This window comes from Stegodyphus dumicola, chromosome X1, assembly GCF_044657685.1.
Source record: "Stegodyphus dumicola isolate Sdum_Otavi_A_Nest chromosome X1, ASM4465768v1".
In the NCBI taxonomy this organism is placed as follows: Eukaryota; Metazoa; Arthropoda; class Arachnida; order Araneae; family Eresidae; genus Stegodyphus; species Stegodyphus dumicola.
The window spans coordinates 107,398,744-107,424,544 of NC_140780.1; the positions used below are offsets into that span (position 1 = coordinate 107,398,744).

The window sequence follows — 25,801 nt, forward strand, 5'->3', positions numbered from 1 at the left end:
TCGCGGTCAAAAAAGCTGAACAGGAGTGTACTCAGTTTTACGTCTTCTGCGTCAAGCGAATTTACGCCAGAGTCAAAAGAGTTACATCAACTACGTCGGAAGCGTCCTCGTGTGGACGGGCCTTCATACATCAAAATTCATACAATCAACTCATACACCTATAATTTTAATTATATTATTTTACATGGCTATTTGGGAAAAATTACAGCTAACATTGACTAAGAAACATGATATAAAAATTATTCAATCTACTTATTTTTTCTGCTACTGAATCTAGCAAAATAGCAAACGGTTTTATTTATAGTATGGATGATGCTTCCCTTGAAATTCTTTTTTTCTCACATTATTCGTAAATTGTCTACTTGTCAATAAGCTTTCAAAATCAAAACTTTCTACACTCGTATCAGAAAATTTAGCAGAGGAGGTTTTCCAAATATAGTAAGATAGCATATGAAGCAAATTGTATTTTGCATTAATATACATGATTTTTAAAGGGAGCAATATAAAGATAAAATTATCTTTAAGTATTTTATTTAAATATAACAAACTTAACAAATAAAATAAAAGAATTGATGCCGGTAAGCAAACAAAATACAGCTTGAAACTTAAATGTAGGTGAAGGTAAAAAATTCAGGCCTAACATACAAATAAATATTTAAATATCCAATCTTCTCAGACTATAAACTCCTAAAACAAATTACCACATGAGATAACCAAAAGCTTAAAAATTATCTTGCACTTACGAAACATTTATTGGTAAGATTTAATGTTTTAAAAAACATATATATAGTCTTCAAATTCAAGTAGCTAACAGAAAAACTCAGCAGAATAATTTCTTAACAGCTAGGGTAAAATGTGTAAAATGGTAGTTTCAGGCTTGAAGATCTTGGCTATTAACTAATACTGCCTAAATCTATATAAAATTTAAAACACATATTTACTCACTGTAGGTAAATCAGTGCTGCTCTTGGGAGACAACCATTCAACTTCAGATACTGTACTACGATCATGCTCTTTATCATTATCTTCCCCATCAGATACTATTGAAAAGAAGTATAATTAAAAGTAACAGAAGTGAAGCAAACTTTCCTAGATGGTGAAATATCTTTACTGATCAATGTCATTTCCATGTAAGAAATAAAAATTAATAGAACAAATACAGTATCACAGGATAATAAAAATACAACATATTTCTTTTTTCTACTCTTTGAAACTTATCGCTACTTACAAGTGATAAGATTATCATATGCTTAAAATATAACAGTAAACATATAAAAAATACTCTTTTAACAAGTTAAAATTAGTTGATCATCGAACAAATATAATTTCTAAAAATCAAATACTTCCTTTAAACTATTTATTAACTACAGAATTTTCTTCCAGTTTATTTAATGCTTTCAACTGATGCAAATGCTTTAACACTAAAATTACCAACTATTTCCCCCCTTGCTAATAAGGTGTGTATTATCCTTCAGTGCACTTTCGTAATTTTCTGAGTGGGGTTGAACAGCATTTTATCATAATCTTTTCTGCATTTTCAGAAATTCTACTGTTGCTATTCCAGAATATCATTTGCTACACAGTTTTAAATAGCACTCTCACACAAGACTTATTCTTCTTAACAGCATATTCATATAGCATCAGAAATGAGACAATTAAATCATTTGTAGGATATTTTCTTTATTATTACATCTCTCATTTCTACATTTTAGATACATTCCATACAGACTAGATGCTCTCACATTTTAGAGTTTTACATGCTAGCACACCAGTTTCCTTATTTCTTGGACAAAAAGCACATTTATTAACTCCCCCCCATTTTTATAATTTTATCTCTGCCAAAGCAAAATATCCCAATTGAGTGTTCAAATGGCAATTTACTCTTCTCCTCTGCTAGTAGCTCACAACAAATGGCTAGGTCATATCTAGGAATTTGAAGATCTTTTTAAGTGAGTTAAATAAAATGTGATTTTAATCTACAAAATATGTTATTACAAGAAGGGATTGGGAATATTCGATTATGGCAAAGCACACGAGGGCTATCGGCCTAAAGGGAGGGATGCCTTCGTGGAGAACTTTAAAAGGGAAACTGGCTCATATACATGTTACACATGGGGAAACCCCCAAAAACACCCATGCAGCCAGCCCGTTCGCGGGATTCGAACCTCGGACCGAACTACCAGTGTTCAGCACCTTTACTGCTTGGCCGCTAGTGGGCCCAATATTACAAGAAGGAGTACGAACATTAAGAAAACAGCTCTCAAATGATCATCTTTTATATGATCATCTGCAAGATCATCTTTTATAACTGAGAGATACATTCCCAATATGAAAGTCTTCAGTATTATTAATGCTTATCTCTTGCTGCACACCATTTTCATACATATCATTTAACCATGAATGTGCTACTTCTTTTAAGTCTAGATCAAGATTTATTCATTTGCCGGTGAAAAGGCAATAATATTTTAAGTTACAATTGGAGGAATGATCACGGAAAATAACGGAGCAATCAATCTGTGGGGCATGATTAGCCTAAAAAAAAACTTATATTTAAACCTTTATGTTCCAAATTATTTTTTGAAAAAGAGTTTAACTTTTTTTATTATATTTCTTTATGCATGAGAAAAATCTCACGTTAAATTTACAAAAATGTTACAAGTTTTCCACTGCTCTTTTTTCTAAAATTTAAAATTGGGGCTCAAAAGTCCCGTTGGGACATAATTGAGTGATTTTATTGATGGGACTAACCCTTTCGCAAATGTGCATCTTTGTTTAAAACGCTCATGCAGGAAGGAAGGGATTCGAAAACAGTCTAATTCTTTTTATCTTTGAAACCAGAATGTAATTTTAAATGTGACACCCATATCATTTAACAATATAGGAAAAATAGCAAAGACGATGAATTTGCTGATAGCACTGGCAATGATGCGTTAAGCTGAGTCATAACTAACTCAAAAGTAGAAATTGTGGAAGACTAGACAGTAAGAGCTGATTGCATTTTATAGTTGCCAGTCACTATATTAAAACTTTTTCAGCTTTCTTGCAACAATTCAAATGTTTTGCTATCTTCTGTCAGAGGGTAAAAAGCGAAATACAACAATATTGTTGATTGTTTAGATGTTTTTTTTTACACAGCTCATCACAGACCATAAAAACATTCTGCAAAGTTTCCGTAAGTCAGTATATTCTTTCACAAATAGTCAAACTTTGTTTTTCTAAACACTGCATAAAACAAATGTTTAATAACTTTTTTTTTCTTTTTGCTTTTTGCCTTTCTTTCCCCCAAAAGTCGGTATTTTGTTAAAATGAAGTAGGCTAAAACAATGGATATATGTACAGCCTTATACAAAATATGAATTGAGAGTTATCTGTTTGAAAATCAATATATAATAATGACACACATCATCATAATTTCCAATATAAATACAGTACAATGAATTATAACAAGATAACTAAAAGTGTCCTTACCTGGAGGTGAATAAAAAGCACTTCCATCATCACTTTGGGATCGAGATAAAGCAGGATGAGATAATACAGGCACTCTTTCAACATCTTGCTTTCCTAAAAATTAATGATTATTTACACTCTAACTCTTATTTTAAAGATACAAAAGTAAACTGCTATGTAATTTTCAACAGAAAGCAATTTTCTCATAATGCAGGTAATGTGAAATATCTGACATATGCTAACAAAACACGCAAAAGATATTTACTGACAGAAAAACATATACAAGTACATATAATATGAAAATATGAGATAATAAGATTTCTTTAAAAGAAGTTCTGAATTTCTTTTACCTACTTCATATATAAAATTTATCGATATTACACCAAGCTTAACTTGACTGCTGGAAATTAGACAGCATTACAAATGATCAAACCATGGTCAAACTGTTTGAATCTTGGCACTGGAATGAGCCATGAGAAAAGTTTCTTGCTTTTTATTTATTTTCAAAATGGCAACAGAAGTTGCATAATACACAAATACATTATATGCTTTTTGTAACACTAATGGCATAATGATGAACCTGTATTAACCTTTTAATATGCCATTAAAAAGTAACTGAATTTTATCAAATAACAGATAATTCTTCATTTCCTTACATAATCTCTTCAATATAATTTGTTTATAAAATTTTAATTGTAAGATCAAAAGTCCTGTCACTCTCCCATATCATTTTGGAATTCAAATAGAAATTATGACATGCACACTTCCATTTGCATTACCTGCATTACTTAAATAACTGATCTAATATGACTCATAGTTTAAATGTGCACAAAAATGTTACCAACTACAGATACTCACCATTTCGAACATAACATTTTATTACAAATTCATTAATATACAGTATTTTATATATGAAAGTAGGAAGTTTTTAAGACAAAATTTAATGGAACTTAGGATGCCATGAATTCAGATCTGTTTTATAACACAAGAGAAACTGGTTACTGAAAACAAGTTTCAAGCAGCCCTTTGACTATTGCACAAGCCTGAATGCAGAACAAGAATTTGTTCCTTGAAGGGCATTTCTGAAAAGCATACCTGCCTTACATGTCTAATATTAAAAAAATACCTATATTACATGATACTTGTATAACACGTCTAATAGAAATTTATTAAGACAATTTTCCTAATATCCATCAAGTTTTATAAAAGGAAATACATTTACTTCTTTATGCTACAATATGATATGCAATCCATTTAGGCGTTTTTCTTATTGAACGAATTCAAAATAAATAAACTCTTCCTTTAACACTAGAACGGGTAGGGGTCATTTTGACCCCTGAACATTTTTTACCGTTGATTACTTTTGTTTTATTGGTAGAAATCGTTTGGAATTTTTTGACATTTCCTAAATAGATAAGAAATATTTATAAAAAAATTTTCAGCATTCTAGGTTAGTTTTTGAAATATTGGCATGTATTCCTAGAACAGCGGATGGGGGTCATTTTGACCCCTTTACTTTTATCCCACTTTCTGCTCGAGGAATTGTCAAATAACCCATGAAATACATTCACTGATAAGGATTTTTCGATTGCATTCATACTATTTCGCAGAGGGATAAAAACCTGGGTGGTCTCACTACTTTGTAATGTCTATATAAGTTGTTGTTCCTTTGTTTGCAATGATCTATTTGTTTGAAGAAAATACTGCAAGGAAAGTAGATGCAGGGTTTTTCATACTTAAATTTCTTTTCAGAAATACTTTATTTTACAGATGTATTTTCCCGTTTGTTAGTTCAGCTTACTTACTGCAGGTGATAACACATAGAACAGATGTTTTCCTGGTAATCCCAAATCAGTATTTCAGTACATGGGAATTCTGCTGTCAAGTTCATTATCACCTTTCTTTACGCTGAGAGAATCATATGCTAAAATATATTCACTATCGTTGAATGCCTGGATAATTTATAAAAGTGTAACAGGAAACACCATTAACACTAGAGATTTTCTACTGAAATTAGGAGAGGTACACATGGCTTCAAAACTTCCAAAGATCCTTCCTGAATCTGCAGAAAAAACACATGAAAAGAAAATGGATATAAAGAGAAAAAAGTGTCAAGTACAGAGATGCAATAGAAACAAATCTCAAGAATATTGTGCATCTTGTTCCAAAGTTGTTTGTGGAAAATGCACTGGAAAAATTGTTAAAAATTATTTTTAATTCTTAATATGTATATGTAATCTCTAATATTTTAAACATTAAGTAGAATTGAAATGAAATGTTTTACCTATTCCATTCAGCTACACATATAATGATATAACTGAAACATCAGAGAACATTTCTCATTTCTGGATTTAGAGAGTGAATCATCCTCCGAGTAAGTATATAAAAAATATTATTCTATAAGTTGTGTTTATTTTAGTTAACATTAGTTTTAATTTCAGAAATCATTTATTTCAAATCAATTCTTATATGAAATTAATGAGTTATTTGAGTAATTGTAGTATGATCCAATTGATCGCCATGTACACGATACATTTACAGTATTTTAAAAAGTCCATAAATTATCATGTGATATTAAATATAAATTATGAAATACATATAAAGTATATATTTGTGGCAATGTCTGGCATTTAAAACTGTTTTACCTTTATTATTTCAGTAGCTTCATCGAAGGGTCAAAATGACACCTTACTGCCATTCCAGTAGGTAAGATTTTCACGCCGTTTTAGTGTTAATGGACTGATTAGGACAAAAGGAAGTCTGTAAAACTGGAAGTGTATTAATTCTGAACTGTGTTATGAACAATATTTAAAACAGGATATTACATTTGATACAGTGCCGTATAATGTAAATGCAAAATATTTAATGCACACATCATTAACAAAAACTTGCAACTTTGTGTTAAAAAAATGAAGAAGGCTTAATAACCAAAAATCTAAATTGCCTTAAATGTTCATAATAAAGCAACACTTCCAGATATGAATATTTCTCTATACCTGTGGATGAAAATGTAGAAATGGCTTATTACTAATAATTCAGGACCAGATACAACTGATTCCTTTTTCTTGACGAATTAGCAGATCAACGTCGAAGCTATCATTATCACCAAAAGCATTCACAACACTTTCATCGCTTCCTGGCTGAGATTCTAGTAGCTTGATCCCCCTTGACTATGTTTAGCTACCATTCAATATCATTTTGCCTAACATTTTCTCCATAGTTTGAACCAACTGGGAATTTCAAAAACCTTGGAATTGATTTCTCCTTCCACTCCACTTAACAGCTACTTTCTACTATCAGGTAATGTGGTTTTAGGTTTACTCGTAGAAGTTGCTAGTGATGAACTCTATGCTATATACCAAAGGTGGTCAAACTTTACTATGATAGGGGCCGCATTGTAGATTTCGTGAAAGCTCAATAGCCACAGCTGGATTTTCTAAAAATCAAATACATATTTATATTGTTTAAAAAATAATGAAACACTTGAAGTAACTTAACGAGAATTTCACATTTTTATGTAATTAATATGGTTTCATAAAAATGGGAAACTTTATTTCTCCTGCTTTGGATTCAGAAAAGAATGTTACAACAAATTATAAATTTGAAACTGCTTACTACACAATGCATTTGCGTGTTATTCTTTCAGGTAAAAAACAAGCATTTTCTTGTGTTTTCATTTATTCTTCTTTGCTTATAACTGTTGCTTGGTTTCATTAGAAGTGAACTTAAGAGGAAAGAATATGCATTGGTAATACATATTGTAAATGGTTTTTCATTCAAGTGAAAATAACTCACTCATTTTGAAAAACAATTTGAATGCTTTTTCTTATATTTGGAGTTCTACACCACAATGTTTTAGAAAAAAGTAAAATATGTGATGAAGGACAGCACACAAAGTAGAGAATCTATTATCTAAAAAAAAATAAAAATTACTTTGCAAGAAGCTTTTAATTTTTTTTAGGCTTTTGCATGAAAATTAATAACTTTATTCCCCCCACACAATTAACATGAGGGCCAACATACTGATATAAAATCTGACTTTAAATAATTGAATTAATTCATTAATTGAGAACAGTTACACGTCTTTATAAGGTTAATACTTTTAAAACCTCACATCTCTCAAATCTTCAGAAAGATTTAAATTCTAAATCCTGAATCTTTGAACTATTTTCATCATTCAAATCTTTTGAACCCTAATTTAAGAAATTAAATGTTTTGAATCAAAACTTTAGAATGACTTTATAACGTATTTCTCCCACCTTCCTAGCGTGACTTTGTGGTGTAGTGGTTCTGCATGCTGGGTCAGTATTCCAGAGGATAGTGGTTCAATTCCTGGCGAAGGCAATTGCTCATTTTTCATCTCTACTGCTTCCAAAAAAATCCTAATGTCTCTACAGTAGTGCTCAAACTAAAAGGGTTGTGGATGATGACTCTCCGCACTCAGACTTGGCGATTGGGTCCTCTGAAAACCTCAGTCGCCCTTTAGAAAGGGGAGTATATAAGGTATTTCTCCCACTTTCCTAGTGTGCCTTCATGGTGTAGTGGTTCTGTACAGTGGACAGGTATTCCAGAGGTCCGTGGTTCGATTCCCGGCACAGGCGATTGCTAATTTTTCATCTCTTCTGCTTCCAAAAAAATCCTAATGTCTCTACAACTTGTATTAATGCCCAACATATACAAATAAATTAAAAGGAAAATGATGCTTGCAATTTAAGTGCCATCAGAATCTTCAATTTCTGGCACTGAATGCTGAAATGTTTCAGCATAATTTTTAGCAAAATTTGCAAGAATGTTTGAGTAATCAGTACTCTACGCATCATTGAAAATTTTAAAAATTCTCTCTCGAATTCCATCTATAACTCTGCACATAGATAACCTACTGCTAATAAATCTAGCAACTCATGTCATGATACTAATTCAGAAGTCAAACAACAAAAATCAGCGTTAATTTACAAAATTTTTTCACAGGACTAGTTTCGATGGTTTTACTGAACCATCATCTTCAGCTGCAAAATCGCAAATGAACAAGATAGGAAATAATGTTTAGATAAGATAAGAAAGCCTGGACAAGAATAAGCAAGTGGCGCCATCTGTTGGCGAAACCAGAACTAAAACATAATTTCTCTAAAAGCCGAAGGCAAATTTGGATTGGAATTAGGATCGTTAACTAGAAAGATTTTTATGAATGTGAAATGCCTCTAGAAAATCCAGTTCTCCAATGGAAGATGTTTTTTGAATAATTTTGGCAGCAGAAAAATTGAAAGTGTGATTTTCGGACCAACAATGTTGAGCAACAGAAGACTTCTGTGTTTCCTTTTTTCTAACATATGCCTCATGTTCTTTGACGCGAAATTTTAAGGCTCTCTTAGTTTGGCCAATGTAAATTAAACCGCAGTGGCAAGGAATCCTATAAATACCCCAGGAATTCATATCCGGAATGGGGTACTTGAGTATAGAAGTTGGAATTTTATTGATGGGAGAGTAAACAACCCGAAAGTTAAATTTCTGCAAAATATGTGCAACTTTATAGCTAATTGATGGAAAGAAGGGAATGACAACAGAATTTTTATAATCTCCTAAAATAAGAGTGTGGCTTTTAGTGTGTTGAGATGAGAATTTTTTAACTGCTTGATTAATAATGTTGGGTGAAAAGCCCCTGTCAATAGCTATTGCTTTTAAATAATTTAGTTCTTCATCAAGGGCTAGTTTGGAGGAGCAAACTTGAAGAGCACGGAAAACATAGGAATAAAATGAAGCTAACTTTTGTTTAGTCGGATGACATGATTTAAAGTGTGGTGGAAGGCAAACCGATGAAGGTTTACGGTAAACTGTAGTACTGAAGTTGGATGTGTTACGTGTGACCAGAATGTCGAGAAACGGAAGAGAATTGCAAGTCTCAAGTTCAAAAGTGAACTGAATAGCAGGATCAATAGAATTCATTGTTGAAAGAACTCTATTTAAATCATCTTTATTACCTTCAAACAGGGTAAAAGTATCGTCTACGTAGCGGAACCATGCCGGGAAGTTTAAAGTTTCGAACAATTTTGATTCATAATAATGCATGTAGATATCAGCCAGGATGGGACTGAGGGGGCTTCCCATGGCTAATCCCACAGTTTGCTTGTAATATTTATTTTGGAAAACAAAATGTGTTTGTTTCAAACAGAGTTGAGTGAGAGAAATTAGCTCATCAATTTCGATGCAAGAGAAATGAAATTCGCAAAGTCTGGTTTCTAGACATCTTAATGCACCCTCCACTGGGACATTGGTGAATAATGATTTTACATCAAAAGAAACCATGAGTAAATTACGAGGAGAAATGTTTTTAACCTTTTTTACAAACTCTATTGAATTTTTTATGGTGTAAATGTTATTGTCTAATAGAGTGGAAAATCTAGAAACTAAATATTTAGCTAATGGATACGAGGCAGTACCTAAATTTGATACAATAGGGCGGAAAGGAATACCACATTTATGAATTTTGGGAAGAGCATATAATCTGGCACAATTCGCAACAGATGGGATAAGCGAATGTTTTAAGTTGCTTGAAATGATTTGCGAAGATTTGATCGCAGTTTTTATTTTGGATAAGTCCGAAGGTGAAGGATCTTTAGGGATCGGATTATATGGTCCTTCGTTTAAGAGTTTAGTGACACCATCGATGTAAGTGTTCTTATCCATGACGACTATCTGGCCACCTTTGTCGGCCTTTGAAATGACAATATCCGGGTTAGAATGAATCTCGCGCATTGTAGCTCTTTCTCTCGCAGTTAGATTTGGTTTCAAAGGTTTATTATTGAATTTCACATTATGAGCGATAAGATGCCTAATCATTTCTTTCTGTGAATCTGAAACTTTACTGAACTTGAAAGCTTTTTCGATAGGAGCCAAAATCTTTGGAATCGAGGGTTTACAGGTTTGTGAGAAGTTAAAATTATATTTTAGAATTCTCTCTTGTTCTTCTGAAAGACTAACATTAGAAATATTAACTATTGGCTTGATGTTTACAATGGGAAGATTTTTTGAACCACTTGAACTGGAAGACTGTAAAAGAAGTTTTTCGAATTTAACTGCAAGGGTGTTTTTATGACGGTTAACTGCATTCTCCGTTCTAGACCAAGACTTTTGTTCAAGGGCAGTGAATTTTGGATATGTTTTAGCGAGTTCCAGATGAAGCTTATAGAGTTCATGTTCAATTTTGGACAATTGTTGACGTGTATCCCTTATCACGGACCGAAGTAAGGCAAGTTTGCAATTTAACAGAATTCTTGAAACGCGACTCGAAGGTTTTTGATTAGATTTGATTTGAATAAAATTGGGGATCAATTTTTTACATTTACATTTAAGTAAAAAGTCAAGATGATTCAGGAATTTTTGCCGTTTCAGGCGTAATTTAGTGAAACGATTAACGGATGAAGGCATGATAAACAATGCAGAAAATCAAACTAAATTAACTGAGCAATAATAAAGTACACACAAAATAGCAGAAAAATCCCTCACTGAAATGAATAGAAAACAAAATATTTGTAAGCAAAATGCATGAAATCAGACAAGCAAAGCACAATATCCAAATGTACAAAACATAAACATAACTTGAAAATTGCAAAAATGTACTCACCATAACTCCTACAATCACAAAATGGCGGCCACACCACGTGCAAAAAAGAAAGAAATGTAAGCCTGTTTGGGGCTTCTATAATTAAGACACAATAACACGCTGAATAAATACTAATTCAGAAGTCAAACAACAAAAATCAAAAAATTGTGATTGTAGGAGTTTCGGTGAGTACATTTTTGCAATTTTCAAGTTATGTTTATGTTTTGTACATTTGGATATTGTGCTTTGCTTGTCTGATTTCATGCATTTTGCTTACAAACATTTTGTTTTCTATTCATTTCAGTGAGGGATTTTTCTGCTATTTTGTGTGTACTTTATTATTGCTCAGTTAATTTAGTTTGATTTTCTGCATTGTTTATCATGCTTTCATCCGTTAATCGTTTCACTAAATTACGCCTGAAACGGCAAAAATTCCTGAATCATCTTGACTTTTTACTTAAATGTAAATGTAAAAAATTGATCCCCAATTTTATTCAAATCAAATCTAATCAAAAACCTTCGAGTCGCGTTTCAAGAATTCTGTTAAATTGCAAACTTGCCTTACTTCGGTCCGTGATAAGGGATACACGTCAACAATTGTCCAAAATTGAACATGAACTCTATAAGCTTCATCTGGAACTCGCTAAAACATATCCAAAATTCACTGCCCTTGAACAAAAGTCTTGGTCTAGAACGGAGAATGCAGTTAACCGTCATAAAAACACCCTTGCAGTTAAATTCGAAAAACTTCTTTTACAGTCTTCCAGTTCAAGTGGTTCAAAAAATCTTCCCATTGTAAACATCAAGCCAATAGTTAATATTTCTAATGTTAGTCTTTCAGAAGAACAAGAGAGAATTCTAAAATATAATTTTAACTTCTCACAAACCTGTAAACCCTCGATTCCAAAGATTTTGGCTCCTATCGAAAAAGCTTTCAAGTTCAGTAAAGTTTCAGATTCACAGAAAGAAATGATTAGGCATCTTATCGCTCATAATGTGAAATTCAATAATAAACCTTTGAAACCAAATCTAACTGCGAGAGAAAGAGCTACAATGCGCGAGATTCATTCTAACCCGGATATTGTCATTTCAAAGGCCGACAAAGGTGGCCAGATAGTCGTCATGGATAAGAACACTTACATCGATGGTGTCACTAAACTCTTAAACGAAGGACCATATAATCCGATCCCTAAAGATCCCTCACCTTCGGACTTATCCAAAATAAAAACTGCGATCAAATCTTCGCAAATCATTTCAAGCAACTTAAAACATTCGCTTATCCCATCTGTTGCGAATTGTGCCAGATTATATGCTCTTCCCAAAATTCATAAATGTGGTATTCCTTTCCGCCCTATTGTATCAAATTTAGGTACTGCCTCGTATCCATTAGCTAAATATTTAGTTTCTAGATTTTCCACTCTATTAGACAATAACATTTACACCATAAAAAATTCAATAGAGTTTGTAAAAAAGGTTAAAAACATTTCTCCTCGTAATTTACTCATGGTTTCTTTTGATGTAAAATCATTATTCACCAATGTCCCAGTGGAGGGTGCATTAAGATGTCTAGAAACCAGACTTTGCGAATTTCATTTCTCTTGCATCGAAATTGATGAGCTAATTTCTCTCACTCAACTCTGTTTGAAACAAACACATTTTGTTTTCCAAAATAAATATTACAAGCAAACTGAGGGATTAGCCATGGGAAGCCCCCTCAGTCCCATCCTGGCTGATATCTACATGCATTATTATGAATCAAAATTGTTTGAAACTTTAAACTTCCTGGCATGGTTCCGCTACGTAGACGATACTTTTACCCTGTTTGAAGGTAATAAAGATGATTTAAATAGAGTTCTTTCAACAATGAATTCTATTGATCCTGCTATTCAGTTCACTTTTGAACTTGAGACTTGCAATTCTCTTCCGTTTCTCGACATTCTGGTCACACGTAACACATCCAACTTCAGTACTACAGTTTACCATAAACCTTCATCGGTTTGCCTTCCACCACACTTTAAATCATGTCATCCGACTAAACAAAAGTTAGCTTCATTTTATTCCTATGTTTTCCGTGCTCTTCAAGTTTGCTCCTCCAGACTAGCCCTTGATGAAGAACTAAATTATTTAAAAGCAATAGCTATTGACAGGGGCTTTTCACCCAACATTATTAATCAAGCAGTTAAAAAATTCTCATCTCAACACACTAAAAGCCACACTCTTATTTTAGGAGATTATAAAAATTCTGCTGTCATTCCCTTCTTTCCATCAATTAGCTATAAAGTTGCACATATTTTGCAGAAATTTAACTTTCGGGTTGTTTACTCTCCCATCAATAAAATTCCAACTTCTATACTCAAGGACCCCATTCCGGATATGAATTCCTGGGGTATTTATAGGATTCCTTGCCAGTGCAGTTTAATTTACATTGGCCAAACTAAGAGAGCCTTAAAATTTCGCGTCAAAGAACATGAGGCATATGTTAGAAAAAAGGAAACACAGAAGTCTTCTGTTGCTCAACATTGTTGGTCCGAAAATCACACTTTCAATTTTTCTGCTGCCAAAATTATTCAAAAAACATCTTCCATTGGAGAACTGGATTTTCTAGAGGCATTTCACATTCATAAAAATCTTTCTAGTTAACGATCCTAATTCCAATCCAAATTTGCCTTCGGCTTTTAGAGAAATTATGTGTTAGTTCTGGTTTTGCCAACAGATGGCGCCACTTGCTTATTCTTGTCCAGGCTTTCTTATCTTATCTAAACATTATTTCCTATCTTGTTCATTTGCGGTTTTGCAGCTGAAGATGATGGTTCGGTAAAACCATCGAAACTAGTCCTGTGAAAAAATTTTGTAAATTAACGCTGATTTTTGTTGTTTGACTTCTGAATTAGTATTCATTCGGCGTGTTATTGTGTCTTAATCATGTCATGATATATAAAATGTTGCTTTGTTCTCCATCAGTACATCAGTCGAACTCTTCAGAAATAAATTGCTGTTGAATCTTGAGCTGGTTTTCAAACACAGCCAAATCAAAATTAATGATATAGAAAAAGAGATACTTATGGCTATTGTACTAAATTTATTTCACAAATAGAGATGTAAATTGAAAGTTTAGCTCTCCAGATTTCTATGGATATGCACAAATATTGGATGTGATTTTAATTGCCTGACTAAAGGTTACATAGTCTATGTGTAAAAAAATAGATCTACTTGGCTTGGGGGAACATCAGAAAAAAAAAACTTCAATTAAAATATATTACATGACAAAATCAGCCTACTAGCAAACTTCAGGATAGAAAACTAGAGAGGAAAAAAGTAGCATAGTTGCTAAAAGAAGTAATAGCAAGATGTCATTATAAGTGCCAAAAGATCTCTTTTAAGAACGTTAATAGATGTGCTAATGTGGAAACCACTGGATGTCGTGAAAAGTAAAAGTAAAAATAATGGGAAAATAATAAGATGACCCGTTAATAATCATAAACTTTCTACAGGCAATAACAGAGCTTGATCAATAGAGTTAAACGCCTAGCCTGACCACTGCTTTACTTTCTGTAAGTCCTGTTGAGAAGTACGCATAAGAAAATCTTCTCTTTCAGGTACACTAAGCAATACATTACAGGGTTGTGTTAAGAAAAAAGGTGTGCATTTTGTTAACGCGCAGAAAATGTTTATTTTCAGAAAATTACAAATGCGTTCGCTCTGTAACTAGTGGATTTTCTCTGAATCAAATATGAAATTATATTTGTTCCCATTAAAGCACAAATGAAACATGGCTTCATCACAAAATGCGAGATTGCCCACAAAACCATCTATGCTAAATTTCATCAATTTGACCTTTCAGCAATTTTTAGTGCCCGTGTTTTGTCAGATTTCTAAGACTTATGCAAAACACGGCACAATTTTGCTTACTCGTCTGTTGGCATGGACGAGGCTTCAAGGTTAAATGACACAAATGTTTGTCATGTCAAGAAAGTAAGTTTCAAGATTCAAGTGTTTACATACGTTAAAAATTATCTATGCTACAGCTTGTCCTAATTATAAATACAGACCTAAAAAAGGAGAAGGGTATTGAGTACAATTAAGAATCTAGCTGTTCAACGTTTGCTTGCCTTCTGCATTCTTCACATATTTTATAGTTTCACACAGTTTATATAATTTGCTTAAACGTGAGAGAAGTTGCCTATACTTGTGTCATTTAAAGCTAAAAGTCTATTTGAATTCTCTAGAGAATAGCAATTTAAAGTGATAATTTTTTTAATGGAGTCTGTATGCATATGGAGTTACTTTATAAAATAAAAGTTCACAGTTCAATTCGAAACGTTTATGGAGCTAAAATCCAGCACAGCTTCACAGTGCATATGAAATTTTAAGTAATCAGGGAATCAATAGTAGTTGTACAACATTCCTTTGGGGTACTAAGCTTTTCTGAAAAATATGCCAGGCCTAGAAGATAATTGAAAATTAAAAAGTTCAAAAATATCAACTTGTTAAAGAATCATAGTGCAAGCACCAGCACTGGGACAACTGGTTCAGCTACATGTGACAGCAGAATGAAAAGACAAAATGTTTTAGAATCATCGTGCAGCAGAGAGCATAAGATTAGCTCTAATCTAATGTGATTTTTGTGGAGGGCTAAAAAAAAAAGTCATTCGTCAAGTAACATGCAAGAAAAAATTTGAGCTAAAGCAATTTCTCTGTCATCAGTATTTTGACAAAAGCTATTTATTAGAAAAAAGAAATTTGTGTCCCTCATTAGTTGATGTAACATTATTGAAATGAAGGTCTGATGATAAAGATTAAAGCTTTCTGTCCTGAATAAAGGCAATTGAAAAAATTTGAATTCAAAATTTTGGCTAGAATCGTTGTCAACGTAAAGAAGTCCACTCTCTCTGTGACCCCAAAAATGTCAACATGCTCAATCACTGGTTACATAAATGATGATCTTTGCCTAGGATTATCAAGGCATGTGAAATGGGAGCATGTATCAAATCATGTGAAAGATGTAAAATGGGAAAAAATTGTTTCAGGTGCAAAATGGGCAACTGTAGCACTTTAGTACAAGTGGTTGCAAAAAATGGGAAGAAAATTGCATTAAAATGGCCAAACATGCTTAAGGACAGGGAATTGACTTCGAAGGACACAAGAGCTTCACATGCACAACGATTTTTCTCCATGAAAAATGTTTTAGCTATTCTAAGACTGAGTAAAACTAGTATCCTAGGAGGAATAGCAAATCTTCCAAGACAATGGATCACGACTGTGAAGCAAGGAATTTACACAAAAAGAATGCAAGCACTAGCAGTTTAAAATAAAATTAACCTAAGGGGGGGGAATTAGAAAGCATTACTTTTAAATTGCCCTCGTACTGTATATTTTGTGCTATCCTGATGGCCGTTACCTGTTCTATAAGTAATATGACTGTGATAGAAATTGGCAGAAATAGAACTATTTGCAATTCTGTTTGTTATTCTCTATGACAAACTCGCGGATAGCTTGAAATTGATTAAATTGTTACATACATAATATAATTCAAAAAAGTAAATTACTAATTAACAAAGAAACACGTCATTGCATGATTTCTATTTCAAAATGCAATTATATGTTGAAAATTAAGCTAATGTTTATTGAGAGCAAGTTGCATTTAGGGGGCAAAAGAGCCACAAGGTCACGAGCCGCAGTGAAGGTCCCAGAGAGCCACAGTTTGGCCATGTTTGCTATATACCACATTTCCCCCCTTTATAACTAATTTTATTATCTGAATATTGAGAGAAATTATACGAGTAATTTAATTTATAAACAATGTGGTTATAGTATGAACATAATAATTGAAAGGCAGTCATGGATAAACTACTGGTAACTATCACAATATTATTTTTTTAAAAGAAATCTAGAATCCAAAAGGTATGCACAGTAATATTAACATAACAGTAACTCATGGATATTAAGCTGATATCTCATGGTAACTGAGATATGTAGTAGGGCTAAATTACTAGTATAGCCCCAAGGGCACATTATATGAATGTGTCTCTTGACTGGGGAAATCAGAGAAACAAATGAGAAGGGTTATGCACAGAAGAGCAGGATTTTGAAAGATCAAAAGCATCACCAGTAGATAATGCTACAATTAAACTGAAACAAAAACAACAGAAGTAAGGTGAAAATACATGTTTGGAAAATTTCTTAAGTTTGGGAACACCTGCCATGTCCAGGTAATTTAATGAAGAATTCACCCAAATTTTGTTTCAAATAATAAATGCAACGGAAAATTAAATGGTTGAAATGCTAATACAAATTGAATGCTGTGAATAAAAATAACCAAGGGAATGCAATTTACGAATAAACTAGACCTCAGAGGGAACAATGATGTACAGTATAAGTCGGAGAAAATTATTCAAATCTTTTTTTTAACTTTCAGACCCATATTTTTCTCCCTAGCTCTAAATGGCTAGGGAGAAAAATATGTGATGCATAGACTTTCAGTGTCCTGGTGCCTCTCATCCTTCAAGATAAACATAACCTTTTCAAGAAAATTCTGGTACAGTCCCTTTGCAGGCAGCAATTACTCCCTGTCACTGGTTGTATTAACCAAAGATGTATTTGGTGAAAGACATATTTTATTCTTCCATCCCTGTTAACTTATATCCTAGTGTTAGGGTGTTAGGATGAGAAGGTCCATTACCAAGCATCAAAACAACTTTTGCAGTTAGGGATAAGATTTTCAGAAACTGTTCCTAAAATTCCTGGATTTCCAATACAAAATAATTGAAGAACAAAATCAGAAAAAATGTATCGTACGTAAATCATGCATCCCTTGAGATAGAGCAAATGACTGGCAACTGATTCCTGATGTTTCTTTCCTTTTCCAACCACTGTGGGCATAAGAAGACAGTGTTGCATGCCATTAGCAGTGAACAATGTAAGACAGCAATACACTCCTCAATTAGCTTTGTGAGAACACCCAAAGCATTCTGGATTCATGTCCTTTAATGCTTCACCACACGTATTTCTGTTGTTAATACCATGCCATTACGGAAATCAGCACACCCACCCGTCAGTCACTATAAATCCAATACTCATGAGCATTGTAGCAGTCTGCAGCTCTACAATATGTGTGGTGCTCCAGCAGAATCCTGTTGAACCAACTATTTGTACACAAATTCTAATTGTTCATGTTTGGCAAATTTCACATGCTTCCTATCTCCTACTGTGGAATCACTCTGATTTCTTGACATTGTATTAGCGTAAAAATTGCTGAAATCTTTTTGTTATTCATGTTAATATCCAAAATATTTCATTTCTTCACAATACAAAGTCCACACACATGAGCAACAGACACACTACCCTCTAGTTTACTAATTAGCTCAATTTGTGCATTATGCTCCAACTGCTCAAAATTTTTGCCTCAATAGTTTCTTTTTCCCAACTATATTTGCTACATTATTTTAATTCAGTTAATTTACTCAAGGTCCACAAAAATCGAAGGTTTACTGTAACCAAGCTCAAACAGGCATTTGACATTTAATGGGTTATTTTTTTTTAAAACATCTTCAGAGAAGATGGGAGGCCACCATGTGTTCAAACCAAATGGTAATTATTTTAAAGTGCAAAGGCAAAGAAATACTACTACCATTCATAATTAGGACATTTTCATGTTTTGCAAGACTGATCATTTCAATAATATTGCAAAACATTAAAAAGCTCTGCAGATGTATTTAAAGAAATTTCATGGAAGCACAAATTGGTGGCAATAAGGGCATATGGAAATCACAATACTGATAATGGAGATAAATTTCTATATCACACAATCGGGTTATCAATTACGAATATCAAATAATCAACAGTGATCTTTTATCTTGCACCATGGAAGCTTTAAAAACTTGATGACAGATTTATTAGTGGTTTATTTCAGTTATAATAAATATGGCACAGTCTATCTCATCTTTTATGACTCTATTACAAGGTGAAATCCTCTTTAAGAGCTTAAAATAGTTGCAACCGAAAATGTATTTCCTTTAACTGTGTAACACAGGAATTGTTGAAAACACCAACGAATAAAAACAGGATTGTCATATACTAATGAAATGAACAACTTGATGACATCTGCTCATAATGAAACTGAGAATAAGATTTCAATGACATGGGAAAAAAAAAAAAAAAAAACTTCAGTTCCAAAATCTATAAAGAAAAGAAATAATCCAAAAGCAGATGAAAAGATTGCAACAGTCTCTTGTAGTAGAAATATGCAAGAAAACACTAAGCAATGCCCATTCTTGAATTGTGAGCTATGAAACTAATCTAAAGTTATATTGTTTTAATCTGAAACTCAATATAGAAATATAAATATGTTATATTAGAAAGGCATTTTATGATAAAATATCTTAAGTTATCCAAAATGAATAAAAGTCTGAATTAAAATAATTCAATGAGCAACAAACATTAAGAATGCACAAGAAAGTTTAATCAACTTTAAGTTGAACTTCTATTCTTTATGTTTGTCTGCAAATAAAAATGCCAAAATACTTTTCATGAAAGGAGGAATTTAATAAAGTGAATCATGAGATTCATGCCTTAGACAATAGTGACCACAAATAAGTTCACACTGCAAATATGCTACTAAGGTGAACTATGAGCCAATTGAAAAGGCTCTTTTTGATCCAAGGTATGATAAAGTTATTTAAACGGAGGTTTTAAAAGCTTAAATGAGATAATCTTGACTATTTTACAATCTGATACAGAAAAAAAAAAAAAAAAAAAAGTCTAGCATTATTTCAAACATAAGTTACAGCTACTGGATTTACAAGTCTTAAAATCTTAAAAACTACAGTTACTGTTAACTAAAAAAAATTCAGATCCTCCTGAAATGCTGATTATAATGCAAGACAGATTTTTTTTTTTTTTTCACTGAGTGAAAGGATGCTTAGTTACAAAGAAAATAATGCTGGATTAAACACTAAATAACACCTACACATCAGAAGAAAGGGGAAGGAATAAATTCCACATGCTTAAAACTGCATTAGCATATATTATTGTTGACACTGTAAAACTGTATATGGCACCAAGTTTTCTTAGTGTATGCAACTAAATTCCTAATGTTTAATTTTATATTTGTACAACATGTATTAATCAGTAAGCTCCATAGAAAGGTAATATGTCTGTACCATAACTGCAACAACTATCACAGAATCATCTAGCATTTTGGAAGTTAACCCTCTCGCTGCACATCCTGCAATTTCCATGGGCAACGTAAAAGTAGCAAAATTTGCAGAATCTACGATTTCCGCGGGGATGAACTTTTGCCATCTATTTAACTGTACAACCCACTCTTTCCCCGTTCAAGGTTTCCTTGCGGTTTTTCTGTGATGTTTAATTATTTATTTAGATGTGGCTAACAGATGACGTTAGTTGTCCACATTTCTGCCAAATATACAAGAATACTAAATAGAGCTAAAAAATGTCTGGCAGGAAGCGTTTTGCAAGTGATATAATCTCTATTCCTGACGAATTCTTCCGACACTGATGGTAGTTCTGACTCTGATTTCAAGTATATTGAAGATAGTTATAGCAAAACTGATGAGAATTTCTCAGATTCCTCTACAGATAGCGATGAATCTGAAAATTCAGTTTCTATTGAAAACGTTCGACAGTGGTGCAAAATTGATATGCAAAATATTACATTATGCAAATATTTTCAATAGTACATATGTTTTACCTTTGTATTTTATAAAATAAATCATAATTTAACCAATATTAGTTTTCAAAATTTTCCTTTTATATCATTATTCTTCAATTTCAGAATTCTGGCAACCTTTTTCTATGATCTAACTCTATATTGAAAAAAAAAAAAAAAAAAAAAACTCTTTTACAAATTTTTTTTATATATTTTAACTCTAACTTTTTGCATATTTCAAATCTACATATATTTTAACTCTAAAATATATGTAGATTTGAATGTTATGAAATATGCAATAAAAACGCAATTTTTTAACCTATTTTGATAAAAAAAAAACGTACACAGTGAGAGGGTTAAGAAACTGTATGCAACAGGGCTCTGTGAAAAAGAAACAAAAAATAAAGGACAACAGAATGCCCTTCATTAAATTCCTTTTGTCATATTGAAAATTTATGAACAAAATTCCTCAAATCTATAAAAGTTTTTGATCAATTACAGGAAGTACTACAAAATTCAGAAAACCAATAAACATCATATTCAACCAATAAAGCTACATAAATGATTGCTGCTTCAAACAAAAGCAAATGAGCTGAAATCCGAAGCCAAGAGGGAAAAAAAAAAAATGCAAGTTGAAATTTTAATAAACTTTCAGACCATTATTTTGGTAAGAACAGGAGAAGTATGATGTTTAATAGGCAATATTATTTTTAAAAAGACCTTAAAATCAGTTAAGTTGTTGATTACAAAACAAAAAGCTCTTTAAATATATATTACTACCACAAATATATTTAAACATACCTAAGAATGATAAGGCTTTAGATTCACTTGGAAGAACTCTGAAGTCTAAAAACCATGCTTCTCCCCAAGACAATACAAATGAGCATAGTAACAGCACTATTGAAGCAGTACTATTGGAATGAGCAAACTGAAAAATAAAATAATTTTTAAAAATATCAGAAAGCATTACAAGTAAAATAAATACTGAACACATTAAAAAATTTCAAAACCACCACCAGTCTTGAAGCTAACATTTAAATTTACAAAAGACAAACTGCCACAAAATAATAATACACATTATAAAAATGTTAACAGTATACCTAACTTAAAATCTTATGCATACTATCATTCAAATACTGGGCAGATTTTATCATTAGGTGAACCTAGGTGATCACATTAGGGGATGGTTGTTTTATTTGTGGATGAAGAAAAGGCAATTCATTAAACCTAGGAAAATGCTGTTTAATTTAGTATTAAATATATCCAGTTAGAGTAGAGCGAAGGGTACCCCTTGTACTATCGCAAAGTTGTTGTTTCATTTATGGCAGCTTGAGTAGTTGAATGTTATGAAAACCCTATTATGACGTAATCAGTTGTATGATTGCGGTAAATTCGTAAGGGTTTGTGGTGTGTGTTGGTTAGTAAGTATATTGCTTGTTTTGTGGTTTAGACAGTAAAATGGCTGAATGCAGTACGATTAATTTGAAGTTTTTGTACGATTTGGAAAGCAAGGGGAAAAGAGCATTACTCGACTGGTCTGTAAATAAAGGTTTACTTAGTAGCCATTATAAGGTGTCCTGTTTCTAGGAAGGAAATGTGTACGGTTGAACGTCGCTATGGAGGATATATTTTACTCTTATTTATTTATGTGGCGATGCCAGTATACAGATTCTAGTTCAGATAAGGAAGTTTTTTGGTGCTGTTAAGGAATTTTGTTTGACAGAAGATGTGTTAATTCGTAAAGAAGATACGTGGATATAGCCTTAGTATAGTGCAAAGACGAATTTCCTTTTTTATGTTATTTCATTATTTGATTTAAAATGTAGTTTATTGAGATTATATATATATTTTTTGGCTGCTCCTTTGACCTTTTTAAGTGAATGTAGTTTGATGTGTACATGGACAAAGATAATGTGCAAAGCCTAGTTTGTGCAATTCTCTGATGTTTTTAAGTGAAAATAGGTCAATGTGTACATGGATAATGGCAAAGGAGTGAGCAATGCCTTTTTTGTGCAATTCTGGTATAATTTTTTAAAGTGAAAATAGGTTGATGTGTACATGAATACTGAGTTTGTGCAGTTCTTTGTCTTGCTATGTTGGCTTTGCAAAAATTGCCACTACACAAGCCAACATAACAAGTCAAAGAATTGCACAAACTCGGTATCCATGTACCGCCAAAAATTGCCAATAGGGTACCCGTAAATATACTTTTACCAATATATCCTGTTTTAAAACATTTAGAATTTTACTTATCTTACACTTGTTTTAAAGTCTAACAGGCAACATTCTCAGCGGGACAGTAACACACAGTAGTAAAGGAATACAAATTAAGAATGCACGATCTGCTCATGAACTAGTTTAAAGAATTGACTAACTTTACTCAGTGAACATGGAACCTACAAACCTATGAGAGGTCTGCTGTAAGCAAGCCAGTTCAATTCCCATTTTAGGAAAGAAGGGTATACTTCTTCTCTAAAATGGAAATGAGTTTAATTTTTATAATTTTATAACTTTTTCAGCATTTTTCATTTCAGAATTTTATTGTTAGTTCTACATAGAAAGAAGGGAATCTCAAAACTACAGTTGAAAAAAATTAATCTAGGAAGTCAGCAGTTTTATTCAGTTGATTCTTCCAATTCCACTCTTCATTCCATCTTATCACTCTCCACTCTATCCTCCCATCCTAATTTTGATTCGCTCCTTATAATATAAATAATTTATAACCTTATTCATCAGTGTTACCGCTTGTGAATGTCAAGTTCTAAAACAACCAATTCAGTTTAGTGAGCAAACAGCTTTGGTCTGATACAATAAAAAGCACATTTGCTGACATCTAATAGAGATAAGTTGGTGGAACAGGGAGAAGAAGTAAGCAAATGGTGTACATGACTGCCAGAAAAAGTTACATGTATGAGGATATAATATTGCTTAAATAAGTCTGCAGCAAAAAATAAGTTCTACCTGAAACTGTAGTATTTAATTAGCTGGTACAGTTAAACCTATGTTCTTTTTTTACTAGACATCTTTCTCTATAAATCTGCAATGTAATAACACATTTGTTATACTTCAGTATAAATAGTGATAGAGACCTATAGTTAATTGTTTATTTTTTTAGTGGTATTCTTGAGTTAACAAGACTCTGTTTTTGAGTATGGCATCTGTTTATTTTTTTATTAGAATGTGATATTGATGCGGACTGTTTATGGGTCATTGAAAGTAGAATGTGGCTTACCCTTTTGAGTCCCAAGCAGCGTGATCGTGCTGTTGAGATTTTATGTCGAGAAAATCCAGTACATTTTGAACATTGTGGACAACTGACGGTGCACTTGATGTTGATAATGTGAGCACTTGAATTAAATCAACTGCACATTGATGTAAAATAAACAAAACGATATCACCCAGCTTGGTATTTCTCAACATAAAATAAAACAAGTGCTATTGCGCTGCTTGGTTCTTTTCATACTCATTTAGAGAAAGTGCGGTTGCACTATTTGGGATTCTTCAACAGTGTTTTTTCAATACCCTTGGGACTCAAATGGTTAAGAATGCTTTTTAAAATCCTTCTTTTGAAATGATACAAGTTTGCAATGTTTACTGGTATTTTCATTTTTGGATTAGTGTCTGTGCGCCCTGGGGGCACTCTAGATATGTGGTGAGCTGAAAGTCCACTCAAGATGCTAATGGAAAGAGAAGAAGGGTGGCAGAAACTTGCAAACATCTCCTCGCAGGGAGCAAACTCGTACTAGCACCTGTGTAGTGCTCAAGGCTCTTGCCAATCACAGGCCCAATTTTAACCCCTTGCCATGATTAATTTCGTGGGCTTGCTCTGATTTCAGAGACCTGATCAGATGCTACTGTCGATCAGGTGGGATAAGTCACAACAGAACACAATTTGTGAATTGAGGGACCGAAAAATTCTTTGTCAATTTTAGCTAAGCACAAAGTCAAAAATATGCTGAAAAACTAAAAAAATGGAAATAATTAGAAATTAAGTTTAAAAAATAAATCCTCTAAGGAAAAGAACCTGCTAGTCATTAGAAAGAATTACAATAAAAAAATAATAAATTCACCAATGAAAGGCTTGCTAGTTTTTGTCAAAAGAACTTACTAATTGCCAGAAAAAAGAAACACATCATTAAAAGGTCTTGGGAATAGTTTAAACAGCAGCTATTCAAAATTCAGCTTTTCAAAGAGCAACTGATACTTTTAAAATTTTTTTAAAAAATTTCTGGGTAAATGATCAAATACTTTTAAACATTTAAGAGATATAGTCTACTTTTTTAGAAAAGCAAATTCAAAATATAATAATAAAAACATTTACCAACATTTATATATATATATATATCTTTTTTAATTTGCTGTTGGAAGATATTTTTCCATAATTATTGGTTATATATACTTCCCATTCTTCATGTAAAACAAATATGTGTAGTATTCATTTCATGGATAGCAGATTACATATAAAAACACTTTTTGTTATTCAAACAAACAAAAAATAAATAAATAAAATTTATATAAATTTTTATTAAATACAATGCTAGAAATTGCAGAGAATGTTTTATTCTTCACAAAATCTATGAGGTCAAGAATACAACGACCTCACTAATAGAGAAATCAGTTTCGATACTAGATAAATGTTATACTCTGTGCATCATTTACACATACTTTTTTTTTAATTATCAATGTATATGAAACTTTAAACAAGTGAAGGAAAAAAAATTTAAGAACTTAGCCAAACATCTTGCAGCTCACATTCATTAAATTTAACCGCGAATTGCATTGTTAATAGTTTAGATGGCAGAGGAATTTTTTTAACTTGGTGTGTTATCCATAGACATTTTTCTTCTTGTGGATGGGATACGCAAAATTTCAAAAGATACAAGACTCAACTTTAAACATTCTATATCAAGAAGTATGTAATAGAAGAATCTGATTTATTAGAGCACCTAAACATTATTTGCTCCATGTTTTTGAAGCCTTATAAGAAATATCACATCATGTTAGTTTTAAGATGATCATTCGTCACCAATTTCATAATATTTCCAGTTAATTTACATAAGCTATTATCATGTGACATTCCTGCTGACAAA

The 25,801-nt window shown here is 32.3% G+C and overlaps 1 protein-coding gene across 2 annotated transcripts in view; it reads right to left on the bottom strand.

Moving 5' to 3' along the window:
- Positions 1-25,801, bottom strand: part of Start1 (Steroidogenic acute regulatory protein-like) — a 169,162-nt gene that overhangs the window by 136,149 nt on the left and 7,212 nt on the right. For both annotated transcript variants that reach the window (XM_085808397.1, XM_085808396.1), the window contains exons 6-8: positions 21,513-21,639; positions 3,469-3,561; positions 946-1,040 (exon numbers count right to left, since the gene is read on the bottom strand). In XM_085808397.1, coding sequence (XP_085664523.1) covers positions 946-1,040; positions 3,469-3,561; positions 21,513-21,639 — 315 coding nt within the window. The remainder of the gene's footprint in view (positions 1-945; positions 1,041-3,468; positions 3,562-21,512; positions 21,640-25,801) is intronic.